General features: G+C 51.5%; 1 protein-coding gene across 2 annotated transcripts in view; it reads right to left on the bottom strand.

Moving 5' to 3' along the window:
- Nucleotides 1-135: 135 nt before the first annotated feature.
- VIL1 (villin 1) overlaps nucleotides 136-15,894 on the bottom strand; it is a 28,160-nt gene continuing 12,401 nt past the window's right edge. For both annotated transcript variants that reach the window (XM_059703134.1, XM_059703133.1), the window contains exons 7-20: nucleotides 14,216-14,418; nucleotides 14,031-14,109; nucleotides 13,710-13,808; nucleotides 12,929-13,082; nucleotides 12,283-12,383; nucleotides 12,057-12,194; nucleotides 11,287-11,445; nucleotides 10,092-10,271; nucleotides 9,435-9,580; nucleotides 8,621-8,765; nucleotides 8,021-8,209; nucleotides 6,681-6,749; nucleotides 5,440-5,580; nucleotides 136-970 (exon numbers count right to left, since the gene is read on the bottom strand). In XM_059703134.1, the coding sequence (XP_059559117.1) occupies nucleotides 857-970; nucleotides 5,440-5,580; nucleotides 6,681-6,749; nucleotides 8,021-8,209; nucleotides 8,621-8,765; nucleotides 9,435-9,580; nucleotides 10,092-10,271; nucleotides 11,287-11,445; nucleotides 12,057-12,194; nucleotides 12,283-12,383; nucleotides 12,929-13,082; nucleotides 13,710-13,808; nucleotides 14,031-14,109; nucleotides 14,216-14,418 (1,917 nt within the window). In that variant the 3' untranslated portion in view covers nucleotides 136-856. The remainder of the gene's footprint in view (nucleotides 971-5,439; nucleotides 5,581-6,680; nucleotides 6,750-8,020; nucleotides 8,210-8,620; nucleotides 8,766-9,434; nucleotides 9,581-10,091; nucleotides 10,272-11,286; nucleotides 11,446-12,056; nucleotides 12,195-12,282; nucleotides 12,384-12,928; nucleotides 13,083-13,709; nucleotides 13,809-14,030; nucleotides 14,110-14,215; nucleotides 14,419-15,894) is intronic.

Here is a 15,894-nt window from a genome sequence, read left to right as displayed (position 1 = left end):
GGACTCCAGAACAAGTGTTCCCGGGAGTGTTGGCTGCTCTTCTAAGAAGGGGCAGCTCTGGAACAGTATGGTTAAAGTGGTGCAACACCTCAGGACAGAAATAATGCAACCACCTTTTTTTTTTCCTTTTAAATAAAATAAAAGGTTGTAATGACTATGGGTGGTGCCAGGTGGGTACTAGACTTATCAGGGGATCACTTTGTAAATTATATAAATGTCTAACCACAATGATGTACACCTAAAACCAATATAATATTGAATGTGAACTAATTGAAAAAAACATATTTACATGGTTAGAAAACGGAGTGATGGCACTCAGTCCAGAGCCCATGATTATAACATTTGATTCAATTTCTTTAAAGCAAGGAGGGGAACTGAGAGCCGCTGATTTCTTAGTGCTCTCTGTGTGTGAACGCCCCAATTAGCATGTAGGTACAGATACCTTTATAATCTGAAATTGGGTTCATTTCTTCATTTTTTTAAATTAAGTTTATTGGGGTAATACTGGTTAATAAGATTATATAGGTTTCAAGTGCATCTTCCATCACATATATTTGGTTCTTTTTACCCTGTAGTACCCTCCACCCTTTCTCTCTGGTAACCCAAATAGTGTTGTCTGTGTCTAGGAGTTTCAGTTTTATTTCCCACGTATGAGTGAAATCATACGGCAACCACCTTCTTGAGAGCTGAAATTGGGACCACAGCCTCCTTCTGGAAGCATCATCTTTGTGGAGGGATAGGTTAGTAAACAGAAGCATTGCCACAGACTGCTGCTCACAGGTACAAGTAAAATTTCAATTAAGTAAAGGATTAATACCAGTAATAACAAAACGAAACAGCTTTGCAAGTGCAGCTATTAAAATAGTCCATTGGCTTTCTTAAGGTTTTGTTGCTTCCATCGAGGCAAGGCAGAGAAGGCAGCTGGAGTCATCCCCAAGACTTTGGTGAAATCCTCAACGGACAGGTGCTCCTAGAACAGGGACCAGAAGGCAAAGGTCACATTCTTCCCCAGGGTTTGCTTCCATGAGTCATATAGGTGTGGTATAGAAATCAAATGAAGAGCAAAACAGGCAATGTTAGGAGGACTGGGAAAGGATGAGGCGGGTAAGTCCAAGAAATTGGATCCCTGAATTGGGAGCATAATAAAAAGGACGCTAACAAACATGAGATAGATGGAGCTCCTTTTCTTTTGACGGGTTCAAGTTCACACTAGCCCTGAAATAAGCAGGGCATTACTTAGCTTGGTTAGAGTTGCTTCTCTTTCCAGGTCTTAGTTTTCCTCTCTGTAAAATGTGAGAAATTTCTCGCTGGCTGGTGTGGCTCATTTGGTTGAGCATCTTCCCATGAACCAAGAGTTCACTGGTTTGAATCCCTATGAGGGCACATGCTGGGATTTGGGGCTGGATTCCCAGTGGGGGGCACACAGGAGGCAGCCAATTGATGTTTCTCTCATAGATGTTTCTACCTCTTAAAAACATTTTCTTAATGGGGAAAATTTCTTACAGGCCAATTTTCACTTCTTTTTAATGCTTTTATGGAGATGAAAATATTACATATGAAAGGGCATCTACCTCCTTATCAAACCGTGACCCTCCAGCTAGGATTCACTTTTCTAGGCCTTGGGTATCTTCAGCCATAGGATGAGGGGATTGCCTGACATGATCTTTGCTCCCAGCTGGTATGACAGTGATATTGTTTAGGGCCAGCTAAATATCCTCAAGGCACATTCAAGTAAGAACCCCAAATTAAAGCTGCCATAAAACAGCACCCTGTAGTCTTCATCTCTGCTCCCTCAGGCACCAGGAGGAAACAGGGTGGAGTGAAAGCAATGGGTTTTTTTTCCATTATGGGGAGTTGCGTGGGGAACACTGCTGACTCCCGCAGAGAACCCTCGTCTGAACAGCTTGGTAAACACCTGCAGCTGGATTTCAAGTTCAGGTGGTTCTGATGCCCCAGTTCTCTAGCCTGTCATTAGATTTGCCTCCAGCCACCAGGCTCCTGGAGCGCTCCCCAACCCCACACCCCACCCCCACAGGCAGGGCAGTGAAGTGCCTTGTTTTGGAAGACGATAGTAAATATGAGTGGTTTGGGCATCAGTGAATAATAGGGAAGAGCTGCCTACACCAAGTCTATTTGTAGCTTCCCCTCCCCTGCCAGGTCCCTCACAGCTGTCTGCAATGTCCTTGGCCTGTGAGTGGCTTCAGTTGCCCTCTCTGGCCCACCCAGGCCGGCTCTGCAGCTTAGTGGAGACTCCTGGACTTTGACCTTCGGGCTAGATAGCAGAGACTGCCCATCCCTGTGGACTTGTATCTTTCCACTGGTCCTGTTCTTGAACCCTGCTGTCCTGTCAGCTGATTGCCGGCCTCACCCATGCCCACATCCGCCTCTCTATGGCTTACTCACTTGTGATCAAACACTTAGATTACACTCTTACTACTGCCTGCAGTCAGACCCACCATCCCATTGTTCACTGTCACTGGCTCCACTTTTGAATTTGGAGCAGCCAGAGGTTTGAAGACCTCTCCCACCCTCCCCACTTGGCATTAAACCAGCCGTGGGCAAACTACGGCCCGCGGGCTGGATCCGGCCCGTTTGAAATGAATAAATCTATTGAAAAAAAAGACCGTACCCTTTTATGTAATGATATTTACTTTGAATTTATATTAGTTCACACAAACACTCCATCCATGCTTTTGTTCCGGCCCTCCGGTCCAGTTTAAGAACCCATTGTGGCCCTCGAGTCAAAAAGTTTGTCCACCCCTGCATTAAACCCACAGCTCTCCCACAAGAATGTATGCTACTCCCATGATAAAAATCAGCAATAGACAACTGATTTCTTTAAAAGGCTCAAAGGCCCTAGCGGTTTGGCTCAGTGGATAGAGCGTCGGCCTGCAGACTGAAGGGTCCCAGGTTCTATTCTGGTCAAGGGCACATGCCCAGGTTGTGGGTTTGATCCCCTGTAGGGGACGTGCAGGAGGCAGCCAATCAATGATTCTCTTTCATCATTGATGTTTCTATCGCTCTTTCCCGCTCCCTTCCTCTCTGAAATCAATAAAGATATATTTTTAAAAAATAAATAGATGATAGATAGATAGGTAGATAGATAAAAGGCTCAAAGACTTCTTAGACTGCTTCTACTCCGTTAGGGTTGTATTGGTTCCATGTGCTTCATTCAAAATTAGCAATCCATATAGCCTCCTGTCAATCACTTGGTTCAGTAACACTGGCTGCCCTTCCCTTTAGAAATCCTTTCTTTATGCCACCTGATATGATGGTAACAGTGGGACTCAGAAGACCTGGTTCTTGGTCTGTCTTTGCTACTAAGTAACTACATCACATTAGGCAAGTCACTTCCCTGCTCTGGACCTGAGTTTTTTTCAGGAGTAGAAGAGCAATGATAATCACAGCTTACATTTATAGAGCACTTTCTATGCACAAGAGGCTGGGCAAATAATATTTATAATACTATTATTACAAATAATACATTGAGATCACCCCAGTATTATAGTGAAGACACAGATAGGCATATCTGAGAGAGAATGCATGAAGGTGGTCTCCAAGGTGAGGGGCAGGATGTAAATGCTCTGGAAACAATACACTTTCACATTTATCAGGCCCAAGCTCCTAACAGACTTGGATATTCTTGGAGAAATTAGGTATCTCTTCAGTGGATGTCCTAATTCATTCATAAGACTTCTTTATGGTTTGCTACACATAGAATAAATTTTTTTCCTCTCAGCACCCAATCAAGCTAGATTTGAAATCCATTTTGGATCTTCATGAAGTGGGAATGAATATTAGAAATATGTTTTTAACAAGTTCTTGCCAAACTCTTCCCCCAGGGCTATGGTCAGCAAACTGCGGCTCACAAGCCACATGCGGCTCTTTGGCCCCTTGAGTGTCTCTTCCTAAGCCTTAGGAGGACCCTAATTAAGTTAATAACAATGCACCTACCTATATAGTTTAAGTTTAAAAAACTTGGCTCTCAAAAGAAATTTTAATTGTTGTACTGTTGATATTTGGCTCTGTTGACTAATGAGTTTGCCGACCACTGCCCCGGGGGATCCATGCAGCTGCAGCTACCAGCTGGGTCTGCCCCGGGCGCCGCCTCTGAATTGCCTGCCCACCGACAAGTACTTCAACCCTCAACCTGGATGTCTCCCAGGTGTCTCAAACCACATGGCTTCCCTGAACTCACATCACCCTCTAAGCTCTTTCTGATTCAGGGTTTTTTCGTTTTTATTCTTTATCTCAGAGAGTAATACAATTTCCCCCCTCTCTCTCACAGTCTTTATCTGGTACTTACCAAGTATCATTTATTTTATCTCCTAGACTTTCTCTAAATCAGTGGTTCTCAACCTGTGGGCTGCCACCCCTTTGGCGGTCGAACGACCCTTTCACAGGGGTCGCCTAAGACCATCCTGCATATCAGATATTTACATTATGATTCATAACAGTAGCAACATTACAGTTATGAAGTAGCAACGAAACTAATTTTATGATTGGGTCACAACATGAGGAACTATATTCAAAGGGCCAGAAGGTTGAGAACCACTGCTGTAAATCATCACCTTCCCCACCACCACCTATTATGCTAAGCTACCATCTGCCTCTCAGCCTAACTTCCGGCTGCTGCTTTTGCCATTTCCCAATGCATTCTTCACTAAGCTGCCATCGTGGTCTTTTAAAAGTAAAAACCTGACTGCATCTGCCTGCTTCAAACATGATGTCTCCCTTCCACTATATATATATTTTTTTTGTTTCATAGAGGAAGAGAGAGATAGAAACATCAATGCTGAGGGAATCATTGATCAGCTGCCTCCTGCATGCCCCACACTGGGGATCAAGCCCGCAATCTGGGCTTGTATCCTGACCAGGAATCTAACTGTGACCTCTTGGTTCATAGGTTCATAAGCTTAATTGCTGAGCCATGCCGGCCGGGCAGCTCCCTTCCACTTTTAGGATGACACCACCATCGCTAACGTGGCATAGAAGGCACTGCTCAGTTCAACCCCTGACCCTCCGGCCAGCTGCCCCACCCCAGCACTCACCCTGTCACCACTCTGGCATTTGGCTCCACCCTGTGCTTATTCCCTGCCTCTGGGCTTCGTGCATGCTGTTCCCTTCTCCAGAAATAACCCATTCTGCCTGGACAATTCCTGTTCACCTTTCAGAAGGAAGTCTTCTCTGACTAACCCAGGTTCCTTTTATAATACCCTTCATGGCCCTTAACTTCACAAATTAAATAATAGTGTACTCAGGCTCCTTCCTCTCCCCACACTGAGATGTAACTTCACATGAGGGCAGAGACCAGGTGTATGTTGTTCACCAGGTCGTCCCCAGCATCTGGTCATCTGCAGGGTACAATCTGGGGGGCCATTAGTGTTGTCCAACGAATGGAAAGGCCTCAGCTCTTCCTCCTTCTCAAGTCTGACCCACCTCCTTCCTGCTGGGGTCCACACCCTTAGGGAGCTCCTCCACCGGCTTGTTCACCAACTGCTCCAGGGGAAAGACAGGGAGAGGCCCAGAATTGAGGTTGCTGTTCGCATTGAACACGTCCGGTTTAGGGTTTGTGATCTCCTAGAGGAGAAGAAGAAACCACTGTTAATTCAGCTGGTTTGTGGCTGCCTCCTAAGCTGCCTTTCTCTCTGAAGTCAACATTGATCCTAAGGCACCCCCTCCAAGATGCCTTCCATGACCCCACTTCCACCGGCCCACCCACATACACATACACATATACACACTTGTAAGCCAAAGCTTGGTGGTGTGTATCCAACCAAAGCCAGTGGTTAAAGATGACTCTTTCGTTCTATGACATATGAGCGTCTCCATGGCTTCCCCCAGATGTCCGAGGTCTATCTTAGACATTTATGACCCTCTCTCTTATCTGTTGTGAACTTGTCATCTGTAAAGTCACATAGCCTTGACCTATCCATACTTTCCTGCCTGTACCATCAATCTAGTAAGAAGGGTTTATGAACGCCACCAGGTTATCAGACTGTGGTGGGGCTGAGGAGCCATATATGCTATCTGCTGATGATACTGGTGAGCTTGGGAAATCACTCCCTTGTTCTGGACACATTTCTGCCGGTCTCATTGGCTTTGTTTCACCTGCAAGCCTGTGAACTTCCTAAAGGAAAGGCTTTGCTTTCACTTTTCCATGTCCCAGACCTCCAGGCTACATATATTTCTGTAACTAGCTGAAAGATGGACGGGGTTGCATTAGTCTACCTGTAGAATTAAGATGGACAGGGTAGAATTATTCTACCTGGAGAGGGGATCCCAAGGGTGACAACAGAGAAATGTCACCAAGTGTCATCTATGAGCTAGACCCCTGGACCCCTAATGAAAAACACACATATTCCTGGGTCTCAACCCAATTTTATAAACCAGAATCTTTGGGAGTAAATGAGACCTTCGAATCTGTAGCTTAATATGCTCTCCTCACCCCCAGTTCCCCATCACCCAGCCTCTTGTGCATGACAAAATGTGAGAATCATTTCACTAGGGAATGGAGAAGACAAAACAGCTAGAGACAATGAACTTCCATGAGGCCTGGGAGGAGACGGTGGGAAGGAAAGCACAGGACACTGGCATCTTCTCTGGAGCTTTCTTAGCCCCCACAGGTTTGATCATGGTCAGATGCCCACTCAGGGCCCAGCCACCTGCCCCAGACTCACATCAGTGATCCAGCCCCAGTCCCCAGAGCTGCCAAGCTCCGCCTTCAGGTCCTCGTAGGATTTGGCGTTCTGCACATAAAGAAAGCAACAAATTAGGCCTGGCTCTCAGCAGAGGAGACAGAAGACCATTTTCCTTCAAGAGTTGAAAGAAGGCTGGCCTACAGTCTGGGGCTGAGAAAGGGAAGAGGGAGCTAGGCGGGAGCTGGAGGGGCCCCTGAAAAAGGAGGTGGGGTGATGAGGATCGGCCCTGAAGGTCAGAAAAGGCCCAACTTGGGGACAGAGGTCCTGGAAAACTGGGAGGCTCTTCTGAGAGCCTGGAGGGAACCATGCCGCAAAGGAGTAGAGAATAGAAGGGACCAAGGAACCCCATCTCCATATCCCCAGGACCTGCACCAACTGTGACACATGAGCTTCCGTTATGCTGAATGAATGAATGAAGTCTGAGAGAGAAGCCAGCACAGACTTGATGTGAGGAGAGACTGGCAGCGTTGTTGACTTGGGACACTGATGATGTGAATTTAAATTCTGGCACCTGAATTTGCAACCTTGAGATTTGTCTGACTCCATCCTCAAAACTAAACTCAGCCCACTGAATTTTTTAAAATGTATTTGAGGAAATTAATCGAAGATCGTCTGCTGTGCCAACTTAGCACACTCAGAGCCACCAGGCCAGCACTCATTCTAACTGCCTTCCTCCTTCCTGCAGAAACCTTTGCTGGGGTTCCATCTGAGGACCTGCCTTCTGCTTCTCCCTGGGGCCAGTTTAGGAAAATCCGGTGGAAGTCTGAGTCACTGCCTCTCAGGAAGGACCCATGTGTGACCCATTTTGCTTAGAATTTAGTGCCACGAGGACATCTGTCCGAACGTTAGAGCTGACGTTTCCTTTCACTGGCACGAGGACCCACCAGCGCTGTCCCATAGCACATTCTGTGACGAAGGAAATGTTCCTGTTCCTGTGCTGTCCAGGGTAGTAGCCACTAAGCCACTGAAAGTGTGGCCAGTGAGAAACTGAATCTTTAATTTTGTTTCATTTTAGTTAATTTAAGTAGCCAGTACAGCTCTTACCAATAATGTATAACAGCTTTGAACTAAAACTAGTGTACAAGCAATGGACTGTCATCAGCCTGAGTTTCCTTCCCTCACCCTCACCCTCGCCCTCACCCTCACCCTCACCCTCACCAGGGGGCTTCATAAGCTCACTGCAGCCTTACTTTTCGTTCTAAACTCTTCACGAATATATCACATGTCATCTATCACCCTGCTCTCAGGATGCACCATGAAGAGCCACCCGGAGAAGGGTGTGCTGGGCTGTAAGGACCAGGGTGGGCTGGGCCACTCACACTCCATTTGAAGGGATCCCACGCCAGGAACCAGCCCGTGAAGGTCGGGGGCTCGTGTCCCTGCTTCACCACAATGATGGGGGTATCAGGGTCCCGGCCACTGGGGTGGGTCTTGAGGTATTCCTGCACTGTGGTGGCAGCGGCTTTCTTCTCGTCCTCGTTGGCATGCTTCCCGATCCAGAAGAAGACCTGTGAGAACCCGGAGCTCTGTCAGTCTGCCCTGTCCCCCTGGCCCGCAGGCTCTGCCTCGGTTCACCCAGGCTCCGCTGTCCAACCGAGGAGCCTGACCTTGAACAGGCACGTCTGGCCTTGACTTTGCATCTGGGCAGTTGAGGGGGTTGGACAGATGCTCTCTCCTTGGATATTCTGCAAATATGTGACTTCAGAGCCTAAGCCCTCAAAAACACTGCTCTGCCACATGAAATAAATTGGATTTGGGAAGAGACATCCCACCCAGCAGCCCCTCCAGGCTGCCGCCTTCTTTCTCAGGCTCCTGTGTCCCTAACACTGCTCCCAGGAAGAACATATATGGGAGCCAAGGAAACGCCAGACCTTCCCTACACCTAAAGCCACTGTTTCTTGGCCAGGCCTCAGTCCTACCTGGTCCCAGATATCGAGCAGAAACACATCATCCTCTTCCAAGTCATCCTGAGTGAAGTCGGGGATTTCCGTGGCCAGAAAGCGCCCAGTCTGGTTGGAACATTCAAAGAGCCGGGGGGTGAAGGCCATGTTCTGCTCCTGCAGTCTGCCGGATGGAGAGAGATTGTGTCGGCAGGAGGAAGGCGTGGGAAAGGAGAATCAAGGACACCGCACTCTGAGGAGGGATTCCGACAGGGAAAGCCCATCTCCTAGGAAAATGCTCTCTCCTCTGGCCACACAAAAGGTCCCCCCTCTTCCCAAGAGTCTGAGATGGCTCCACAGGAGAAATTCCCACTGATTTTCCTGGACATGCATTCCAGTGGCTCTTCTCTAGTCCTGTTAGGAAGTTCTTTCTGATACCTTCCTTCTAGCCTTCCTGCTGCTACTCCAGTACATGACCTTATGCTTTTGAACTGGGGGTCATGGATCTTCTTAAGAAAAACTATTTGAAAGAGGGTTTACAGCTGGTACTCCTCAGCATCCGGGTCCCTCCCGTGTCAACCCCAAGGGCAGGAACTGGGTGGGCTCTGACATCTTCCCAAAGGGCAAACCTATAGCCCTTTGGGCTGCCTCCTCTGGCTGTGACCTCTCTTTACCAGGGAAACACCCCACCAGGCCCCAGGCAGACCATGGTGCGAGCACAGCTATAGACCCTGTGTCTAAGAGGTTCTGAGAGTGTTGACTGCTCCTGACTCATCTTGTGGCCCTGGGGGCCTGGCACACGGGGTCCTCAATCCATGCCTGCTGGAGGCAGAGGAACCCCATAGTTACTTACCTCTTGGTGTTGGCGTAGGGTGCCTTCCCACCCAGGGCCACCCAGAAGTTGGCCGGCTCCTGCCCTTCCACCACCACTTGCTTCTCTGTCCGGGAGATGGTGTCAGCCACCATCTTGGCCATCTCCCGCTCATCTCCGCTGCAGCCCTGGGGAAAGAGGGGCTGGATGTACTGGGGAGACCATCTCTGGTGCCATGCTGACCCCCACCCTTGCACCACATTCACTGAGCTCCGGAGCTGTGAGGGCTCTCTTGGGTCAGGACCCTGAGCACATGGCCGATGCAGGGACAGTTCTCCCATCCTCTGTCCTCGACACTCCAAAGAATGACAGGGGAGGCAATAGAAGCTTCACTCACCTTACAAGGCAGGAGAAGGACTATAAGAGGCTGAGAGTCCTCATTACAGAGATAGATGGAGAAGGAGTGACTGGCACAGGGATAGTGAGAGAGAGCCTAAGACATAGACAGACCAATACTGGGAGAGACAGGGGTGGCCAGAGACACACAATGAGAGATTGACTCAGACCAATGCAGAGACTCTGAGCGGGCCAGACCCAGAGCTGCGGAGGAGGGGCCGGGGCTAGGGGCAGCTGGGCCTGTTCAGCCAGAGGCTCCCACCCTGTGCCAGATCTGCTCTGAGGCTGGGGGCCTGCACACACCTTCCCACACCACAGGTAGCAGCAGGACTGGGTCTTGAGGATGAAGACATCATTGGAGTTGAGGGAGGTGGCCCGGGCTGGGACCTCAAAAGCCTTAGTGTTATTGGTGCTGGTTCCTCGGACCTGGAACAGCCGTGTGGCGGGCTCCGGCTCTGGGTTCTTAGCCCGGGAGGTGCCTCCCTGTAGGGTGTGAGGAGAAAGCAGAAGTCACTTAGTAAAGATGAGGGGGCGTTAGAGGGACACAGAAAACCAGGAAGGAAGAGATGTTGGGGTAGGGCCTGCCTGCCCCTCCGGGTCCGCTGATAACATCAAATTAATCCTCTGAAACATGTGGTCATGGCACGTCCCTGCTCAAAAACCTGCAGTGGCTCCGCACTGCTTATAGACTAGAACTTAGCCCTTCAGAGGGGCCTTTGAAGGCCCTGCATGAATAGGGGGGAAACTGCCTTCACTCTGCTCTCTCCAAACCTTCCAGTTTACCCTGGCCAGGCTCCTCACTGTTCCCCACAGATCCCTTCCTCCAGGCCTCCTTCCTTGCTGTGCCCCCTGCACTGCATGCCCTCATCACACCTCTGCTGAGCTCTTCAGCTGACCCCATGTCAAGACTCTTTTCAAACCCCCTTTCCACCAGGAACTCCATGCCTATTCCCAGATGACTGTATTCACATTCCCCTTTAAATTCAACGTATATTCCTGGCATTTAACCACATGGTGCCACAGGCTGCTAGCTCACTGCTCTCCCAACAAGATGGTAAATAGTATAAGCAGGCATTCTCCCCACCTGGCGCTTTGCAGAGGGCTATGTACTTAGTAGGTTCTCAGTAAACAGATTGTTGCTTAAATGAATGCAAAGCTGTCTGTTTCATTATGTTGGAAGGCACCCATGCATTTGAACAAGTCCATGGTTTGGGTAAATCTAGCCAACATAACTTCCTTTTTCATATAAAGGATCTGAAGAGTTGGGGTGCAGAGAGAAACAGTGCTTGCACATGCTGCGTGCTCATCACGTGGATTTTTAAAGCACTGAGTGGTGTTTCTATTACCAGTTCTGCGCCAGTGGTGGAGCCTCAACAGTCCTCTCCTGTGGAGAACAGGCTTCACCCACAGCCCCGCCCCATCACAGATCCCCGCCCCCATCACAGATCCCCGCCCCCATCTCCTGGCCGCCCACCCTGCCTCAGTCCAGCAGCCACACCTGGTAGACCACCATTTGTCCCTTGAAGATGGACATGAGATGAGATGGCTCCTTGCCCATCGGGACTCGGATCTGGACCGGTTCATTGTTGTACTTCTGATCCAGGATGACGGCTTGATAGGCCGAGGCTGTGATTTCATCCTGGCTGGCCTGGCTGCCCTGGGATGAGCAGAAGGGAAGGGATGGGGTGAGGTCAAGTACTGAGTCTGACCCTACCCCTGACCTCAGCGACAACTCCATCACCAATTCTGGCCCCAAACCCAACTGTCTTCCCCACCTAACATCTTGTCACAGCCAACCCAACCTGACCCTGATTTCAGTTCTGATCCCAGCCTCATACCCAACCCTCTCCCTGCCCCCGCCCAGCCTGACCCACCTGAAACCCCAGACTTAACCCCAAACTTCCCCTCCTCCTCACTGTACCTTTCTCTGGGAAACACCATGGCTACCACATCACTCACCCCCAGCATCTCCCTGCTCTCACATCTGGACACAGAAACCCACAAAGCAGGTGGAGAGAAAATGCAAGAGGTCATGGAAATGAGAAGGGAGACTCAAAAGGGGAAAAAAAACCAAAATGAGAAAAGGGTTGTTGTGAATGGGGGTTCTCAGTGCCAGGGGATCGCACAGCCAACGCAGTCCCAAAGTAGAAAAGAGGTGAGTTCCTTATCATCAGGAATATTCAGCACAAAGGGGATGGCCACTTGGCAAGGGTATAGTGGGGTAGGAGCTGAGCTGGCCGTGCTCTGGAAGAGTGGGCGGGGCCTGACCTGCCAGATGTAGAGCAGGTAGTGCGGCTTCTCTCCGATGAGGTAGGTGTAGAGCAGCAGGTAGCAGTCGCCCCCATAGAAGTGACCCAGCCACTTGGACTCCACAGGCACCGGCTCTAGGTCCTCAATGCGCCACACCTGAGGCCAGTACCAGGCGAGTGTGAGGTCTGGGACAGGCTCCACCAACCCCTCTCACCCAGGCAAGGCCTCCCTCCCCTCGCCATACCTGCACCTCTCCACTCCCGTCATCTACCATCCTCTGCTGGGCAGCCACCTGAGGCTGGGCATGCATGGACATGGCATCGAACTTCACCTGCTCCACCTTGGCTGGAGTGAAGGGAATCAGAGATGAGGTCCCCCAGGCCCTCACAACAGCCCTGAGGGGTAGCTATAATCCTTAGACCCGTTTTAGAGATGATGAAACCGAGACCAGAGAGATTCAGTAGCTTACCCAAGGTTACACATGGCAGAGTTATAATACAGAACCATATCTCCTTGTCCCTAAGACTCATGCTTCACCAGGGCACCCCAGGGGAGCCAGGAGAGGGACAACCCTTTTAGCCTCCCCCAGGTGCCTGGCACTGAGCCTGCCCTCAGCCAATATTATCTGGTGAGAGACTGAGCTACTTGGTTTCCAGGGAGACCCAAGCCCATTCCAAATGAGAGGCAGGTCATTCTCAGCTCCTGTTTGTGACAACTCTTGAGTTTATCCATATGCCCTCATGTCCCCCCACCAGCTGGGGAGCACAGACCAGGGAAAAGTGCACACAGAGGAGGGTAGCCGGGAAGGAGGGCAGGAGGCAGACCTGGGTGCTCTCCTGGCGCCACTCCCGGCTCCCAGCCTGCCCTGCCCTACCTTGCCCGGCCCTTACCCACGGAGCCCACGGTGTGGGTTTTGCCCAGGCCTGAGGTCCTGCTGGGCACTGTCCACTTCTGGAAGAGCTGCTGGAAGACAGCGGACTCGGCCCCATCATTCTGCACCTCCACTTGCGTGCTCGGGGGGTACTTCTTGGCTTTGATGAAGTTCTGGGGAGAGATGGGGTGGCTGGGGCTGTGTCCCACCCTATCCCCCAACCCCTGGTACAAGCCAAAGCCTGGTTCTTACCCCTGGTCCAAAGCCCACACCGGAACCCAACCCTAGTCCCAATGCTGACCCTGCTCTGGCCCCACCTTCAGGTCCAAACCAGATCCTAAACTTGACACCAACCCAAACCTACCTCTGACCCCTGCCCCAAGGCCAACTCTGACACCAAATTTGACCCCACCTCAATTTTAACCCCGGCCGTCAGCCCCATTGTCAACTTGAACCCAATCCTCAACCGTACGCTGACCCCAAGTCAGTTAGGGTCACTGATTCCAGCCCAACAATGACCCCAAACTCTGACTTGGCCCGGCCCCATGCTGACCCCATCCTCTCTGTGGGAAGGGCGGCCTCCATGTTTCTTCCTCCCTTTTCCGAACTCAGCTTGAGGTAGGAGCCCACCTCCTCAGGAGGCCCCATGCTGCCTGGTGCTTGGCTCCTTGGTGTGCAGAGAACCCTCCAGATGGCTCCAGAGCAGACCCTCAGACCCCAGTGGGTCTACGCCTGGCCTCTACGCCCCAGTCTGAGCTTCTGCCCTCTCCCTGCCATTCTCTTCCCGACCCCATGCCCACCAGGGCCTGGCTTAAGGCTCCCTTCCTCTCCTGGGCATTGGCCTTCTTCCCCTTCCACACGTAGATCTTCAGACCCCCCTGGTCCAGGATGTAACAGTCCTAAAGGTGGGAGACAGAGACCCAGAATGAGGGCCTGATGGTGCGCAGTGCCGGGCTGGGGAACTGCTGGCACAGAAAGTCTCCCTCCCACACCCACCTGGGCCCCCTACCCCAAACCCCCTGCCCCCCAACCTACCCCACTCCCCACACTGCTTGGCTTGAGGAAGCTTGGGAGCCAGGGCAGGGGGCGGGGGGTTAGGGAGGGGTGTCCAGCCCTCTCACCTCGTGATTGAGCAGGTCTTGTGTGAGTGGCCGCGTGGCGACTTCTCTGACCACCAGCTTTCCCTCCGTGTCGGACACGCTGCGGGACAAAGTTACAGCATAAACCAGGGGGCTCACGCCCTCAGCCGGCACTCTGCCCCCAGGAAGTCCCCCACCATCTGGGAAGAGCCCAGCGGGGCACTCACTGGTACAACTTGAGGGCGGCCTTGAGGGCGGGCTCCACCACTGTGTCAGGCACGGCTGCCTTCAGCTCCCTGCGCTTGCCCAGCACGTGGTTCATGACCTCCATCAGCTGCGGGGACGCCTTCTCGTTCTCCCCGTCCACCACGGCCACGTAGGTCCGCCCGCCCCTCTCCTGGTCCCGGATCTCCTTGGCCAAGGTCATGCCCTGCGGAGAAGCCCGGTGACCCATGGAGGCAGGGCCGAGACCACAGCCTGCCTGCGGCAGCCCCGAGGAGCGAGGCACCCCCTGCTTTTCTCCTTGGAGGGGAAACCAGGTAAGAACCCGCTGGGAGAGGGTGTTTCAGGTGGACCTTGTTCGCCTCCACTTTTCACATTGTTTGAAATTTATGATTTTACTTCACAATTTTGGACAAAAGCTGAGCTCTCAAGATCAGAGTACTCAGTCTCTTTGCCCCATAGCATGCTCAAACACTTGTGCACACACACACACACAGTCATATACACACACAGCTTCACATGTGCACACACACATATGCACAAACCCACACAGGCAGTCAGCACAGTTTCTCCTGTCCTCACACATAGACACACACACACGAGGGTGAACAGGCCACATGTTCACACACACACACACAGCCTCACACACACCCTGGCTCACCCTCCTCAGCCCAACATCTACTGTTCGGTTATGGGCATTGAGTCCCAGGCCCCTCTCTCTCCCTCCAAGGCGATCTCACCCCATCCCACATTTCTGTCTCCAGCCCAGCTCTCTGCTCTCACCTTATTAACCCAACTTCCATAAGAGTCCCGTTTTAAGATGTCCAAACTGAACTCTAGATTTTCTGCCCAAATCTGTTGCTTCCTGATCTTTCCCATCTCAGGAAATGGGACTCCGTCCAGCCCTATAACTGCTCAAGCAGAGCGTGAGTTCTGCCTCACCCCTCTCTCTTCACCCCCCATGCAACACACACGTCTAGTGGATTCCACCTTCCCAGGCCAAGGAGCCAGGGCACCTGCCCCCTCCTCACCTGATGGACAAAGGGCTCCTTGGGCCCCTTAGCCCCTCCATCCCTTTGTCACTCAGAAGTCAGGTGGCCTTCAACAGCCTTCCTGGCACTGAGAACAATCCCCAACCCTCTTACACAGGCTTCTGACCACATAACAAGCCCCTATGAGACAAGTTCGCCTCCTCTCCAAGCTCCCTGAACCCCCACTCACTCTCAGGCAGCCCCCCGACCCCAGCCATTTCTCTCCTGCCTGAGGGCCTTCTCCTCCCCACCCTCATCAACTCCCAGGAGCTTTCCCAGAATCCCCAGATGTACACCCCACCCCTCACTTCTGCATTATTCCATTCATGTCCATCCTCCATTGGATGCTCAGCTGGAGGCCAGAGCCAGGGCAGGGCTCTGCCTCTTCATTCATCAGTGGATCCCAAACGCTTGGCACAGGATGCGCCACACAGCAGGTACCCATTAAATCTCAGGGGATTCGCCACAGGTGCACACACGCCAACTCCAACATGCACACCTGTCCCCAAACACATGAAGACTCAGATCCACCTTCAAACACCGCCCCCCCGGAGAGAAGGCCTGGGGAAATGGAGGCGGCTGGGCAGCAGAAGTCTGGGGGAGGCCGGGTGCTGGTGTGCAGGGCAGGTGGGGTCAGGTGGGGGCAGGTGGGG

The sequence above is a fragment of the Myotis daubentonii genome, chromosome 7 (assembly GCF_963259705.1).
Source record: "Myotis daubentonii chromosome 7, mMyoDau2.1, whole genome shotgun sequence".
NCBI lineage: Eukaryota > Metazoa > Chordata > Mammalia > Chiroptera > Vespertilionidae > Myotis > Myotis daubentonii.
The sequence above is the reverse complement of the archived record's forward strand: the minus strand, read 5'-3'. Positions and strand labels throughout refer to the sequence as shown.